Below are 16457 nucleotides of genomic sequence, written 5' to 3'. Positions count from 1 at the left end.
ACGTTGGTAAGCTTTCTTGTGGCTTGGGATCGAGTTTTGTGGTTGCAGGAACAAAGATCTGGCGAGAAGCTTCGGGGAAAAACACGACGCTCGGCATTGCATCGGTCGATGCACTTTGTGCATCGGTCGATGCAAGTGCGAGGACCGCGCGTAAACCTAGGGTTTTTTTATTATGTCGAGCATGCGTCTGTCGATGCAGTGCGAGTGTCGATCGTTGCAAGTGTATCTAGCATCGGTCGATGCAACCTTGTGTCGGTCGATGCATGTTGGTGTCGGTCGATGTTGTGTCCTGGTTTGTTATTGTTGATTGTTGATTGTTGGTTGATGGTTAGAGATGTCTCTATTTCTTGTGTGTATAGCCAGTATATGGGAGGATTGCCTTACTGAGTGTTTATAAATACTCATGCATTGCAATTTGTGTTTGTGGTGCAGGTAACGGCAAAGTGTGATCGTGGAATCAAGGCAATAAAGAGGAGGATGTTCTAGGGACTCGATTGTATGTTGTATGGCATTGCTAGGTTGCTAGGGTTGGGTCATTATAAACATTGCTAGGTTGATGAGTTCATGTTTTCTGATGATTGGTTATTGGATTATTGTTATATTCGGTTATTGGTTATTTTAGTATTTGGATATTGGTATTGGTTATTTCCGCTGTTGGTTGTGATTGTGGTTAGGTGGCTAGTGGATATGGAACCACTAGTTGTAGTTTATTTATTAATATTATTATTACTATTTATTAGTTATTATTAAAAAAACGGGTCGGGTCGTTTCAGTTTGGTATCAGAGCCTTTACGGTTCTAGGTTTGGGTTCACTAGGTTTCTGTTGTGATGTTTGGGATTGCATGTCTTGATTGATTATGTGAGTTAGTCAATTGTGTGTGGCATGGAGTCCTAGAACATCCTCTTCGAGCCTACTGTGTGATTCCACGGTGAGTTTATGTTTCTGTGTTATAGAATAAATTGTTTGCTTAGTCTTCTGTTCATGGTAGTGCAGATGGCTAGAGATGGTGCTGTTGCTGGTCGTGGTCGTGGACGCGGACGTGGTCGTGGTAAGGGCAGAGGCCCAACAGTGAGTGAGACTGCGGACCAGAGTGTGACAGTTGAGGGTGTTGGCGAGTCGCAGGGTGTCTAGGAAGATTCCATGAGTGTGGCCGGAGGGGGCGGTGTTGATGCTCCGGTGGCCGGTGATGCTAGGGTTCCGGGTGTGGGAGTCCCAGCGGGTGGAGTCCCTGGTGCTGACTTTACGGCTTTGCTAGCACAGTTGTTGGAGCGGTTGCCACCAGTGGTACCGGCTCAGGCTCAGGTTGTACCACCAGTGGTGGCGGAAGAGCGGCAGCCAGTGGCTGCGGATAAAGGAGCACATGGACGTTATATGAAGGGTCTCGTGACTGAGCGGTTTTTGAGTGGTATGGATCCTACTGCTGCAGATGCGTGGAGGACGAGTGTGGAACGTAACTTCCATACTCTGAGATGTCCTGAGGAGTTTTGGGTGGACATAGGGGTCCACCACTTGCTTGTTGATGCTCAGGTGTGGTGGAGATCAGTGGCTGCTAGGAGAGTGCAGAGGGAGATGACTTGGACTGACTTCGTGGGGAATTCAACCGCAAGTATTTTCCTAGGGAGGCATTGGACCGGTTGGAGGTGCAGTTCCTTCAGTTATCTCAGGGGACGCGGTTAATGCGGGAGCTGGACTTAGAGTTCAGATGACTTCTATGTTATGGGGGTCGGGTTATGGAGCCTGAAGAGGCTTAGATCGGGAGGTTTATGAGGGCCCTTCGTGATGACTTGAGGTCCATTGTAGAGGACGTAGTTATGCTACGCGTGCAGAGCAGGTTGAGACTGCAGCAGAGATTGAGGAGGATATTCGAGCACAGTCAGTGGCGGTTTGTCTAGCAGTTCAGCCTAGTAAGGCTCAGCATTATGGAGGTTCTAGCAAGGGTGGCAAGCCTGTGCAGGGAAGCAAGAGGAGGTGGGACGCTATGCAGACTTCGAGTGGTGCGAGTTTCTTCAAGTGCGGGAGCAAGGATCACAAGATGGCTAGTTGTCCTAATAGGAGTGCTCCAACATCAGCGGTTCGTTTATGCTATCATTGCAGGGAGTCAGGCCACATCAGGCCCTTGTGTCCCAAGTTGCAGCCGGTGGCAGTGGCAGCGTTGCAGCAGGTGGTACGGATTGAGCAGGTGCCACGAGTTTGCACGACTGCAGAGACTGGTGGAACCAGTGCCGGAGCGATCACATGTCTAATTTTTGGTACTTAGACTTTGTGAATCTCAGTAGGTTCCGATTTTCTGTTTTTCCTGTGATAAAGTGTTAAGTTCTCAACACATGAGGTTTGTGTGGGGACCTTGTTGGTGGGCGGGTTTAAGTCCCACGTTATGTTTGATTTTGGAGTTTCTCATAGCTTCATTACTCTGGAGTGTGCAGAGAGTGCGGGAATCATAGGGGATCCCGGGGAGCGTACAAGAGTTGTCAGAGTTGCGGGAGGCAAGTTCCTGAGAGTTATTGGACGAGCTAGAGGAGTTGATATTCAGATCGCAGGAGAGTCGTGGCCAGCGGATTTGCTTATCAGTCCAATGGAGTTGTATGATGTTATTCTCGGGATGGATTGGTTGCATCGGCATATGGTGCATTTGGATTGCCATCGGGGTAGAGTGGAGTTTGAGCGTCCAGGAGGGAAGTTGGTTTTTCAGATTATTAGACCGACTTTGGGGAGTCTTGTGATCTCGGCCATTCAGGCTAGGAAGATGATCGAGAAGTGTCGTGAGGCTTATTTGGTTACTATATCAATGCCAGAGTCAGTGGAGAAGTCTACGGCTAGTGGTATTCAGGTTGTTGAGGAATTTGAAGATGTGTTTCAGTCATTGCAGGGATTACCACCATCTCGGTCTGATCCTTTCACTATTTAACTGGAACCGGGGACGACGCCGTTATCCAAAGCTCCTTACAGAATGGCTCCAGCAGAGTTGGCAGAGCTGAAAAAGCAGCTAAAGGATTTGTTGAGTAAGGGATTCATCCGTCCTAGTGTATCAACGTGGGGAGCGCCGGTGCTATTTGTCAAGAAGAAGGATCGGAGTTTTCGGTTGTGTATTGATTACCGGGGTTTGAACCGGGTCACTGTGAAGAACAAGTACCCTTTTCCCAGGATCGATGAGTTGTTGGATCAGCTGAGGGGTGCTACTTGGTTCTCCAAGGTAGATATGGCTTCGGGTTATCATCAGATACCGATATCTGAGGTAGATGTGAGGAAGACTGCATTCAGGACGAGGTATGGGCATTATGAGTTTGCGGTGATGCCGTTTGGGTTGACTAACGCACCAACAACGTTTATGAGATTGATGAACAGCGTGTTTCAGGAGTTTCTGGACGTTTATGTCATCATTTTCATTGATGATATCCTGGTTTATTCTAAGAGTCCTAAGGAGCATTCAGTGCATTTGAGGACAGTTCTGGAGAAGTTGCGGGAGCAGAAGTTGTTTGCTAAGTTTAGCAAGTGCAGTTTTTAGCAGCGTGAGATGGCNATGGATTGGTTGCATCGGCATATGGTGCATTTGGATTGCCATCGGGGTAGAGTGGAGTTTGAGCGTCCAGGAGGGAAGTTGGTTTTTCAGATTATTAGACCGACTTTGGGGAGTCTTGTGATCTCGGCCATTCAGGCTAGGAAGATGATCGAGAAGTGTCGTGAGGCTTATTTGGTTACTATATCAATGCCAGAGTCAGTGGAGAAGTCTACGGCTAGTGGTATTCAGGTTGTTGAGGAATTTGAAGATGTGTTTCAGTCATTGCAGGGATTACCACCATCTCGGTCTGATCCTTTCACTATTTAACTGGAACCGGGGACGACGCCGTTATCCAAAGCTCCTTACAGAATGGCTCCAGCAGAGTTGGCAGAGCTGAAAAAGCAGCTAAAGGATTTGTTGAGTAAGGGATTCATCCGTCCTAGTGTATCAACGTGGGGAGCGCCGGTGCTATTTGTCAAGAAGAAGGATCGGAGTTTTCGGTTGTGTATTGATTACCGGGGTTTGAACCGGGTCACTGTGAAGAACAAGTACCCTTTTCCCAGGATCGATGAGTTGTTGGATCAGCTGAGGGGTGCTACTTGGTTCTCCAAGGTAGATATGGCTTCGGGTTATCATCAGATACCGATATCTGAGGTAGATGTGAGGAAGACTGCATTCAGGACGAGGTATGGGCATTATGAGTTTGCGGTGATGCCGTTTGGGTTGACTAACGCACCAACAACGTTTATGAGATTGATGAACAGCGTGTTTCAGGAGTTTCTGGACGTTTATGTCATCATTTTCATTGATGATATCCTGGTTTATTCTAAGAGTCCTAAGGAGCATTCAGTGCATTTGAGGACAGTTCTGGAGAAGTTGCGGGAGCAGAAGTTGTTTGCTAAGTTTAGCAAGTGCAGTTTTTAGCAGCGTGAGATGGCTTTTCTGGGTCATATTGTGTCTGCAGATGGAGTTTCTGTAGATCCGGAGAAGATTCAGGCTATCAGGGATTGGCCTAGACCACAGAATGCCACAGAGATCAGGAGTTTTCTTGGTCTGGCAGGTTACTACAGGAGGTTTGTGCAGGGGTTTTGCGAGCAGAGCACGTCCGTTGACTAAGTTGACAGGAAAGGATGTTTTGTTTGGTCACAGGAGTGTGAGGAGGGCTTTGCAAGCCTTAAGGAGATGTTGACTACTACGCCAGTGTTGGCTTTACCTGAGCAGGGAGAACCCTATGTGGTTTATACGGATGCATCTAGAGTTGGTTTGGGTTGTGTGTTGATGCAGCATGGGAAGGTGATTGTCTACGCTTCGCGGTAGGTGCGGAAGCATGAGGAAAACTATCCTACTCATGATTTGGAGATGGGTGCTGTAGTCTTTGCCCTGAAGGTTTGGAGATCTTATCTTTATGGTGCAAAGGTACATGTGTTTACAGATCGTGAGAGTCTGAAGTACATATTCAGTCAGCCTGAGTTGAATTTGAGACAGAGGCGGTGGATGGAGCTTGTGGCAGATTATGATTTAGAGATAGCTTATCACCCTGGTAAGGCTAACTTGGTTGCATATACTTTGAGTCAGAAGAGGGTGGCTTCGGCTCAGGAGCAGGAGATGGAGTCTCTGGTAGGAGAGATTGGTGCGTTGAGTTTGTGTGCTGTGTCTCTGGAACCGTTGGATTTGGAGGCGGTTGATAGAGCAGATCTTCTTATTAGGGTGCGGTTGGCTCAGGAGAGTGATTTAGGGCTGGTAAATGCCTCAAAGGATGTTGATTCAGAGTATCAGGTCTCAGACAATGGTACTATCTTGGTGCACTGTCGGGTTTGTGTGCCCAAGGATGAGGAGTTGAGGCAGGAGATTCTGAGAGAGGCTCATGCGAGCAAGTTTTATATTCATCCAGGAGCGACTAAGATGTACCATGATCTCAAAAGGTACTATCACTGGGTCGGGATGAAGAAGGATGTAGCTAGTTGGGTCGCGAGGTGCAATTTGTGTCAGCTAGTGAAAACTGAGCATCAGGTCCCTGGCGGGTTACTGAAGAGTCTACCCATTCCTGAGTGGAAGTGGGAAATGATCACTATGGATTTTGTGGTAGGATTGCCAGTGTCTCGGACTTTTGATGCTATTTGGGTCATTGTGGACCGGTTGAATAAGTCAGCACATTTTCTGGCCATTAAGAAGACTGATGGAGCAGCGGTCTTGGCTAAGATGTATGTGAGAGAGATAGTCAGATTGCATGGGGTGCCAGCAAGTATCGTGTCTGATAGAGATTCTAAGTTCATTTCGGTGTTCTGGAAGGTATTTCAGGCAGAGATGGGCACTAAGGTGCATATGAGTACAACTTATCATCCCCAGACAGATGGACAGTCAGAGAGGACGATTTAGACGATGGAGGATTTGCTGACGATGTGTGTGTTAGATTGGGGTGGCCATTGGGCAGATCACCTGAACCTGGTAGAGTTTGCTTACAAAAACAGTTATCAGGCGAGTATTAAGATGACTCCTTATAAGGCTTTGTATGGGAGACCATGCCGTACACCGTTATGTTGGACTCAGGTCGGGGAAAGGAGCATGTTTGGGGCAGATTTTGTTCAGGAGACCTCAGAGAAGATTCAGGTTCTCAAGCTGAACATGAAGGAGGCTCAGGATAGGCAGAGGAGTTATGCTGATAGGAGGAGGAGAAATCTTGAGTTTCAGGTAGGAGATAGAGTGTACCTCAAGATGACCATGTTGCGGGGTCGAACAGGTCATTGACAGAGGCTAACTTGAGTCCAAGGTTTATGGGTCCGTTCAGAGTGATTGAGCGAGTGGGACAGGTAGCATATAGGCTGGAGTTGCCTGAGGTTATGCGTGCGTTCCACAAGGTTTTACGTATTTCTATGTTGCGGAAGTGTCTCCGTGAGGATGATCAGTTGTTGGCTAAGATTCCTGAAGATCTTCAGCCTAACATGACTTTAGAGGCGAGACCAGTGAGGGTTCTCGAGAGGAGGATCAAGGAACTTTGGAAGAAGAAGATTCCTTTGATGAGAGTCCTTTGGGATTATGATGGTGTTGAGGAGCAGACTTGGGAGCCAGAGGCGAGGATGAAGGCAAGGTTTAAGAAGTGGTATGAGAAACAAGCCGCGACTTGAGCTTGTCTAGCCTGGTCCTATCTGTAATTCGTGGCTGGAGCGGGAATGGAGTATTCCAGCCCATCTCTCTTGTTCACTCGGTCGCTTGGGGTGGTTGGTTGTGCGACTCAGTAACAAGATGAGGTGGTGCTCGGGGTGCAAAGTTTCTGTGAGGCGGGGTTTTTGGAGGAAAGTTTCCTGAATTAGAAGTTTCCATAAGTGGAAAGTTTGTGAAAGTGAAAAGTGCTAAAAATAGAATGTGCTAAAAACGGAAAGTTTTATGGGAGTTAGAATTTGTCCATTCTATTGGTGGAGAGCCTTGGAGGGGCTTGTGTGGCCTTTAAGGCGGGCTGTTTAGCCAGTTGTGTGGCCTTTGTGGCGGGCTGTTTAGCCGTGTGTGCCTTTGTGGCGGGCTGTTTAGCCATTGTGTGGCATTTTGTGGCGGGCTGTTTAGCCGTGTGTGGCCTTTGTGACGGGCTGTTTAGCCAATTGTGTGGCCTTTGTGGCGGGCTGTTTAGCCAGAATGCCTGTTTAGGCGGTCCTTCGTGACAGATGGTCTTTGTGACAGTCATTCGGGACAGATGGTCTTTGTGACGGTCTTTCGGGACATATGGTCTTTGTGACGGTCTTTTGGGACAGATGGTCTTTGTGACGGTCTTTCGGGACATGTGGTCTTTGGTGGCGGTCCTGTTTAGGATATTTGTTTGGCCTTGGTGGCGGTCCTGTTTAGGACATTTGTTTGGCCTTTGTGGCGATCCTGTTTAGGACATTTGTTTGACCCTTGTGGCAGATATATGATCCTTGTGTGGTCATGAGGTATTCTAGAGAGGGGATATGTGGTTGTTAGGACATTGTGATGNAGGCGGGCTGTTTAGCCAGTTGTGTGGCCTTTGTGGCGGGCTGTTTAGCCGTGTGTGCCTTTGTGGCGGGCTGTTTAGCCATTGTGTGGCATNGGTTCTCCTAGTACTGCCATATTCTGAGACTTTGTGACTTGGGAGTATGGTTGGTATATCGACTTCGGATGACGATTCGGGAGCGCGCTGTAGGGTGGCAACCCGAGAGATGAATATTGGACTTCATTTTATATTATGACATGCGGGCTTAGGTCCGATGAGGAGCCAATATTATGGCATGCAGGCTTCGGCTTGATGAGGAGCCAATAAAAACTTAAGGTTTAGGCCTGTGAGTAAAGGAAAGTCCAAAAGTCGAGAGCAAATAATGCCTAGAGCGTGAGTCTATCGCCTAGAGGTGACCTTCCGTAAAGCGGTCGGAGGAGTGCGGGCCGTGGAGACGGTAGCACGAGAGTCCTTGGATAATGGTTATTCGAGATTCGAGGACAAATCCAGATTGGTGGGGGAGAATTGTAACATCCGCGAACCAAAATCCCGGTTTAGGGATTGCATCAATCGATGCACTATGTGCATCGGTCGATGCAAGGTTGGTTTTTCTGCAAAAGAGTTAAGTGAAACGCTGCGTTTTGGGTTAGTGAAAACCCTTAACTCGTGTTTTGTCTCATTCGACGAGACTGGCCGTTTTGGAGAGAAAACAAAAGAGAGAAAAGGTTTTTGAGTGTTCTTGAGGATTCTTGAGGATTTTGGGTGATGTGAGGCTGTTCCTGTAGAGATTTGTAGTTGGGATCGTTGTAGGAGCTTCCTAGGAGCGTTGTTTTGCTTGCTTAAGGTTCAGAATCTTCTTGGCAAAGGTAAGTGCAGGACCATGGCTTATCTAAGCTAGAGATTTCTCTGATCTGCTTGTTTATGTGTTGTTAGGCTTGTTAGTATGTTATTTGGGACGTTGGGAAGCTTTCTTGTGGCTTGGGATCAAGTTTTGTGGTTGCAGGAACAAAGATCCGGCGAGAAGCTTCAGGGAAAAACACGACGCTCGGCATTGCATTGGTCGATGCACTTTGTGCGTCGGTCGATGCAAGTGCGAGGACGGCGCGTAAACCTAGGGTTTTCGTGTTATATCAAGCATGTGTGGGTCGATGCAGTGCGAGTGTCGATCGATGCAAGTGTATCTAGCATCGGTCGATGCAACCTTGTGTCGGTTGATGCATCCCCAATTGATGTCGGTCAACGCATGTTGGTGTCGGTCGATGCTGTGTCTTGGTTTGTTATTGCTGATTGTTGATTGTTGGTTGATGGTTAGAGATGTCTCTATTGCTTGTGTGTATAGCCAGTAGATGAGAGGATTGCCTTACTGAGTGTTTATAAAATACTCATGCATTGCAATTTGTGTTTGTGGTGCAGGTAAAGGCAAAGTGTGATCGTGGAATCAAGGCAATGAAGAGGAAGATGTTCTAGGGACTCGATTGTATGTTGTCTGGCATTGCTAGGTTGCTAGGGTTGGGTCATTAGAAACATTGCTAGGTTGCTGATTTCATGTTTTCTGATAATTGGTTATTGGATTATTGTTATATTGGTTATTGGTTATTGGTTATTGGTTATTTTATTATTTGGATATTGGTATTGGTTATTTCCGCTGTTAATTGTGATTGTGGTTAGGTGGCTAGTGGTTATGGGACTAATAGTTATAGTTTATTTATTAATATTATTATGATTACTATTTATTATTTATTATTAAAAAAAAGGAAAAAATATGGCTATCTACATGAAGTATAAAAGAAAACATGGTCACACATACCAACTATACTATTGTTTCCTCAACTACACGAAGTATATGTATTACATGACCACATGCATGAACTATATGACCTTATGTGATCAACATCATAGACATATAATCCGGTACATCGGTTGACTGACTCCAGCAAAGACCGGCGTTGACTCCGGCATTTTCTTAAAAAATGTATTACAAACTTTTTTTTATGCTTATATTAAATTATTAATGGTTTTTCATGATTAAAAACATATTGAATTCAATATCATAATATATTGAATTCAATATATCCATTCTAATGGACCAGCTCCATCTTGGAATTTACAAGCTATAGACGATATTATTAGTCCTGCAGATGTTTCCATGCTCACCCGAATCTACATACCTCAATCAAGCCCACAGGATAAAATTGTTTGGCATTATTATAAATCAGGTGAGTATACTGTTCGGTCTGGATATTGGCTAGCCACTCATGATCCTTTCGATGATGCACCGGTCCTGCTAGTCCCTCATGGCTCAGTAGTTTTGAAAAACAAAATTTGGAAGTTAAAGATTTTGCCTAAAATTAAGCACTTCCTATGGAACATTTTATCTAAAGCTGTGGGAACAGCTACACGTCTAGTCACCCGTGGTGTGCCCATTGACACAATTTGCCAACGTTGTAAAAGTTCGGAGGAATCCATCAACCATGCTCTGTTCACATGCCCATCATCACAATCTGTCTGGAATCAGACAAATATCCCACAACAGTCTTCTTTCCATGCTACTGATCCAGAGATTAACATATCGAGCTTGCTGCAACTACACAATGACAGTCTGCATTCTGAAGAAGATAAATTACTTCCGTTTTGGCTCCTTTGGAATATATGGAGAGCGCGTAATAACTTCATCTTTAATAACACTCGAGAAGATCCTCTGTTTTGCTTCCACCAATCTAAGGGAGATGTGTCAGAATGGATTGTTGCTACTGGAGTTCATATACAAGATCCTACTACGAGGATACACCCAATTCTAACATATTGGGAGCGGCCTGTGTCTCCTCTTGTTAAGTGCAACTTCGATGCAAGTTACTCTTCTACATCCAATAAAACAATGGGTGGATGGGTCATTTGGGACTTTTTTGGGTGTGAATGATTATGGGGATCTTCTATCCTCAGAGACGCTCAATTGCCATTGGAGGCTGAAGCCGAAGCATTACTCTTTGCAATGCAACAGACATTACAACATGGTTTTGAGGAAGTTTGTTTTGAGGGTGATTGTAAAGTACTGATTGAGGCTATTTGTAACGACCCGGAACCTCGATAACGGAATTACCGAGAGTTGCCGAAGAATCAGTATCGAGATAGTCGAGAAATCCGAGTCGAGATAGTCGAGAAATCCGAGTCGAGATAGTCGAGGAATCCGAGTCGAGAAAGTCGAGGATTTCATCGAGGATTTTATCGAGGATTTTATCGAGGATTTCATCGAGGATTTTATCGAGGATTTTGTCGAGTATTATCATCGAGGATTGCCGAGAGTTGCCGATACTTGGTATCGAGAATTGCCGATAGAATGCGGTAACCAGCGACGATAGAGTCCGACGATAAAAATCGATAAATTATGGGGATTGGGCGACGGAAATGGAGAGTTCGAGACTACTGAAGTAGTGAGCAGACGTTTGAACTGAGGAAATGGAATCCCAAGTTTACAGTGATCAGATCATTCCGGCTTGCAAGTTTCTGGATGAAAATTGGTTCGGACGAACAGGTTTGTAACTTGCTGAGAAATGGGATGGGAGGTTTCGGTACTTAGTCCGAGAGACAGTCCGAGTAAATAGGAAGGAAAGTCCTAGTGATAGTGATAGTGATAGTGATAGTGATAGTGAAGTGATAGTGATAGTGAAGTGCACTATCCGGAAATAGTTGCATCGGCGATCGATGGACCGGGCCGATGGACAAGGTGGCATGGGTTGGCCGATGGGCCGATAGTGGACTAAAAGGACTCGACATCTCGCGGAGATTTAAGCCGACTCACGGGAAAGGAAACCCGAGAGAAATGGAAACTCGCGGTAATAGAAAGGTGATCGGATAATGATAGATGCGAGAATTATGGGAAGTTATGGGCGGTGAGACTTATCGTTCTAAGGCAACTTAGGGCAATTTATGGATCCTATATAAGGGATAAAACCCTTAGGAATTTCCCTAGTTTCGCATAAGAATCCGAGAGCCGCCGCAAGAGTGAAAGAGGAGAGTTTCTGTCGAGCTTAAACCGAGAGAGATCCTAAGTCTAGAGTCGAGAAGAACGGTAAGTGTTCTTCCACCTTGATCCGTCGATGGTTATGGTTATGGTTATGGGATATATCTCAGATACTAATGGTATCGATCTGTCCGTGTAGAAGCGGGGATCAGATCCAAGCATAGAAACCGAGAGATCAACACCTTAGGTCGATACCGAAGGTGAGTGCGTGACTGTGGCCAAGTTCCATGGTTGATTCTCTTGACCCGTGGTTTATTTAGTCTTGTTATTTGCTTGTCTTATGGTTATGGTTTCTATTGCAATATGAATGATGGTTGGTCTAAGAGATTTAGGCGACTATCCATGGTATTTGATTGACTTGCGTGACTTGATTGGAATATTCCCTGTGTTAGATTGAGATCGTTGAACTGAGCCTAGTGAGACGGGATGACCGCTCCACTAAGTAAACTTTGTTTGCTTACGCCTCCTTTTATGGACGCAGGAAAAGATAGGTCCGATGATCGGGACTTTAGTGGCTGACCAGCTCGTGTGACGGAGGCAAGGGAGGAAGGAGGATGGTGGCTTTGGGTAGAAATATTTATGGCGTTATTTTTATTTAGTTTTCGATATTTCCATGCATGGGACAAGTTGTTATTTCGTTTGAATTGAACCTCTTAATATTTTAAATAAATTCGCAAGTTTAAGTTAGTTCACCTGTTATTCATATTCGCTGTTGTACCTAGTTAATTATCGCATAGAATTCGTCGGCCCTAGAAAATTTTTATCGGCCTGTTTTGTCCGAGTATGGGTTTTTAGGGTCGGGGTCTTACAATATTACTAGTCGGCAAATGGATATTTCCATCTATAGTCTATTACAAGACATCAACTCTCTTGCAGGTTTCTTTAGATCAGTCTCGTTTACATTTTCTCATCGTTCGACAAATGAAGTGGCTCATGTCTTAGCACAACTAGGATGTCATAACACTAATTTCTATATTGCTTGTACTAATCCACCTAGTTGGATGATGGAACCATTGTATGTTGACAAATTTTATTCTTAATAAAATTATTTTTTGCTGAAAAAAAAATATCTCTAATGTATTTATTTTTATAATTAGTTAATTGTTATTGTTAAAGCTAAACTAATAGTTAAATAAAAATCATTGATAATTATTTTCAAGATGTAAGATAAAGGTATTTGCATAAATACTCTTATTTTATACCCTTTTACAAACATACCCTCAAATCAAATATATTGTTTTACTAAAATGAATTTTTTGTATGTTTATCTTTTATATATTAGAAGTAAATATTGTGAATGTACTTTTTTGTTGTTTACATGTTATTAAGAGTATGTAAATTTTATAGTAAAAGTATCTAAAATTTTATACAACATTTACCATGCAAACTTTAGAGTAAAGAGTCATATACTCAATCTTTTGCATATTATTTTTTCTAATGAATGTAGTTGAATTTGATTTTATTGATTTTATAGTATTTAAATAATTATTAATGATTTTTATTTAATCATTAATTTAGCTTTAAAAATAAAAATTAACTAATTATAAGAATGAATACATTAGAGATATATAAAAATATTTAGATATTGAATTGAATAGATTTTTTAATCATGAAAAACCAAAAATGTTTATATATAATATTTTTTATTTTTAATATATTTTTTTGGTCAATGCTGGAGTCAACGTCAATTTTCGTCGGAGTCAGTCGACCGGTGTACCGGATTGTATGTCTATAGTGTTGACCACATAACGTCATATAGTTCATGCATGTAGTCATGTAATACATATACTTCATGTATTTGAGTATACAATAATATACTTGGTATGTGTGACCATGTATTCTCCTATACTTCGTGTAGTTAGCCATCTTTTTTCCAAAAAAAACGGGTTGGGTCGTTTCACATCTCCTCTTTATCTTCTTGGGTATTGACATCCTTCATTTTTCTTTCAACTTTCAAACATCAAAAATAACATTAAATAAAACAGTGTTCCATCAGACTTTTAAATTTACCATGAATCTGAATCTAACAAGAAAACAATTGACCTCAACACTTCATTCCAACAAAATCAAGCATCATAACAAAGAAGATCATACCATTTTTCAGTGCTTTAATTAGGAGAAGCAACAGCTTTCTTAACCGTAGACGAAGCAGAGGCTGCAAGTGTGGGTTGACAGGAAACGACATCGCAATCATAGCATCCTCGATATGCCTTGCCGAAATTGCTTGATAATTTGTAAGCTCTTCAGGAGGACCGTTATCCTTATCATCAGTCTTTTCAACTGCAAAAGTAACAACAACAAAAACAACAACCAAAAAGCATCAGACCAAACGCAAGAAAAAAATCAGAACAATATATGTACAAAAGCCTCTTCCACTAGAATAAATGGTTGGTTGTTTGAATCTATTAAATACTTGAAAAATATTATTTTGTAAATGCTTGGAAATATTTATATTCTTTTGTATAAATGGTTGACTTCATAATTTATAAAACATAATTTGTTAAACATATTTTTGATAGATTTCTCTAGGAACTCATTGCTTAATTTTGTAGCTTTTAAAGCTTCCAATGAACAAGAGATTTTGTGGTTCAAGACTGTAGAAGATTTTAGAGAATAATCAAATATTTTCAATGAAGTCAACCATTTATACAGTTATATGGTTAGAGCTTCCCAAATTTGACTAGAATAATCAAATTTAGCAGGAAAATATCATGTACTTCAGAAACCCATAATCTTAAAAGACAACAATCAACAAACAAGATCTTAGAAGCAGACGATCAATTCTAGTAAGGAAAAAATTGCAAAATCAAAGCTTAAATAATAATTTTGCAAAGTTTTTGTAATATCGCATTTGCCTAGTGACTTTGACACTTATTAATCCATTTGTACTATTTCGAGCACGTGTATGGCATATCGCGAAAGTCATACTTGTTGGTTTTTTTTTTTAATTTCCCACGCTCGGTTGGTATCATTTTTTATATATATAAGAAAACATATGAAATAAAAGAGAAAGGCAAAGTGTTACTCATATTAGATCTACAATTATCCAACAAAATATGAATTTAAAAAGAAACAAACCGGCCGGATTCAAAAAAAGAAAAAAAAAAAACAAGCAAGAAAACGATCCAATAAACATGTTCTCATATTGGCAAAGTTGTGAAGAGTAACTTATGTATGGTAATGAAGCTTCAAGATTCACAAATATATAAAGGGGATGATTATTAGAAATACATTCAAAGATATTATAGAGCACAATTTAGATACTTCTACACCGAGGCTACCACAAGGGTTTTTTTTTTGTTTTTCATGCACAAACAAACTAGTATTGTGACGGCACTAATATATGGCTTTTTCTTTTGACAAGCCGGCGGAGAGAAGAATGAAGAGCCACGGACGGTCGCCGGAGATTCCTTTTGATCTCGTGATAGAGATTCTCACGAGACTGCCGGCTAAATCGCTTGTGAAGTTCAAATCCGTCTCAAAGCTCTGGTCATCCTTGATTTGTTCCCGAAGTTTCACCAACAGTTTCCTAAGGGTTACATCATCCTCACCTCGTCTATACATGTGTTTGGACTTCTTTGAAAACAGCCACCTCAAAAATATATTACTATCATCGTCTCCTAGTTCTGACTCGGACGGTACTACTTCCTTCCACGCCGACCAAGATTTGACCATCCCAGCACTAGAGGCTACTCCTACGCCTCTAACGTTTTTCGCGGCTTGCTATGCTTTATAAATGGGCCAAGTGCGCGAATATATAACACTACCACTAGGGAACTTGTAGTCTTACCCGACATAGAAGAATCCAGCATCATACATGAAGATCACAAGATTAAGAGGATCATGTGCCACGTGGGACACGTTCCTGTTGATAATCAATATAAAGTAGTTTGTATAGCTGCAAGACAAAGTGACGAAGTTGGAGGGCACAGGGTTCTGTCAGAGCATTGGGTCTTCGTACTAGGAGGAGATGGATCATCTCGATGGAAAAAGATAACATGCGGATGTCCACCACATCTTCCTTTACCACAGGTCTTGAATATCAATGGGCTTATGCATTACCTCGCTTTGCTTCGTATGGATTTTTTTTCTTGTGATTTTCGATATTAATTCTGAAGAAATTAATGTGCTCCAATTACCTGAAGATATTTTTCGGCCTGATACTGGTCTTATAGAATACGGTGTAAGTGTAGCTCTTTTACATTATCCCAATCTTCAAACCGAAGGTGTGATAGAACTATGGGTTATGGAAGATGAAGAGAAGAATATGTGGGGGAGTAAGACTTTGGTGTTGCATCCTTCTCAAATGCACATGGTCAATAGCATTGATCTGAGGGTCCAAGGTACTACACGAAAAGGCGAGGTTATCTTGGCATCCCAAGAAATAATTCTTTTCGACATACAGAAGAATCATTTGAGAACAATCGAAATCAAAGGAACACCAAACCGCCATCTTACCCAATTTTGTGATATCGTTGGGTGGGATGATGTTGAGAAATTCATCTATCTTTAAGTTCATCCCTCTGATTTGTGCTTTTTTTCTTTTTCTTTCTAATATCAGAAACCTTTATTTGTTTATTTATTTTACTTTAATTGGGACTGGTTTAATAACCAACTCAAAGATGATTTGAGATTTAGAAAGGGAAGATAGATGACAATCATATCATAAGAAAAACGTTTATACCATACGTGATTATTCTCTATTAATTATTACGTTTCCATATTACCTATGAGTTAGTTTATACATTTGTTACTTGTTATATGATCGGTTCGTGGCCCATTTATGGTTAGATGGTGTTTTTTTTTGTTGCTGTGGTATATGCTCAAGTGTGATATGATTAGGCATATTACGAGTATGTGACTTAAACCAGCACCAAAAGACAAAACAGAACCAAGCCAATAAAGAAGAAAACAATTTGAAATAACTTTTCAATTTGAACTGCGCATTTTACAAAAAAAAAAAAAAAAAAAAAAAAAAAAAAAAAAAAAAAAAAAAATTTTTTTT

The 16457-nt window shown here is 42.2% G+C and overlaps 1 protein-coding gene across 1 annotated transcript; it reads left to right on the top strand.

The window, feature by feature from the left end:
• LOC109127936 (F-box protein At4g19940-like) lies at positions 14796-15965 on the top strand. Its single transcript, XM_019233549.1, is given in 3 exon segments — positions 14796-15132; positions 15135-15534; positions 15536-15965. Coding segments are annotated over 3 exon segments (1167 nt in total).

This window comes from Camelina sativa, chromosome 12 (genome assembly GCF_000633955.1).
Source record: "Camelina sativa cultivar DH55 chromosome 12, Cs, whole genome shotgun sequence".
Lineage (NCBI taxonomy): Eukaryota > Viridiplantae > Streptophyta > Magnoliopsida > Brassicales > Brassicaceae > Camelina > Camelina sativa.
This window is presented reverse-complemented; position numbering and strand designations above follow the sequence as displayed.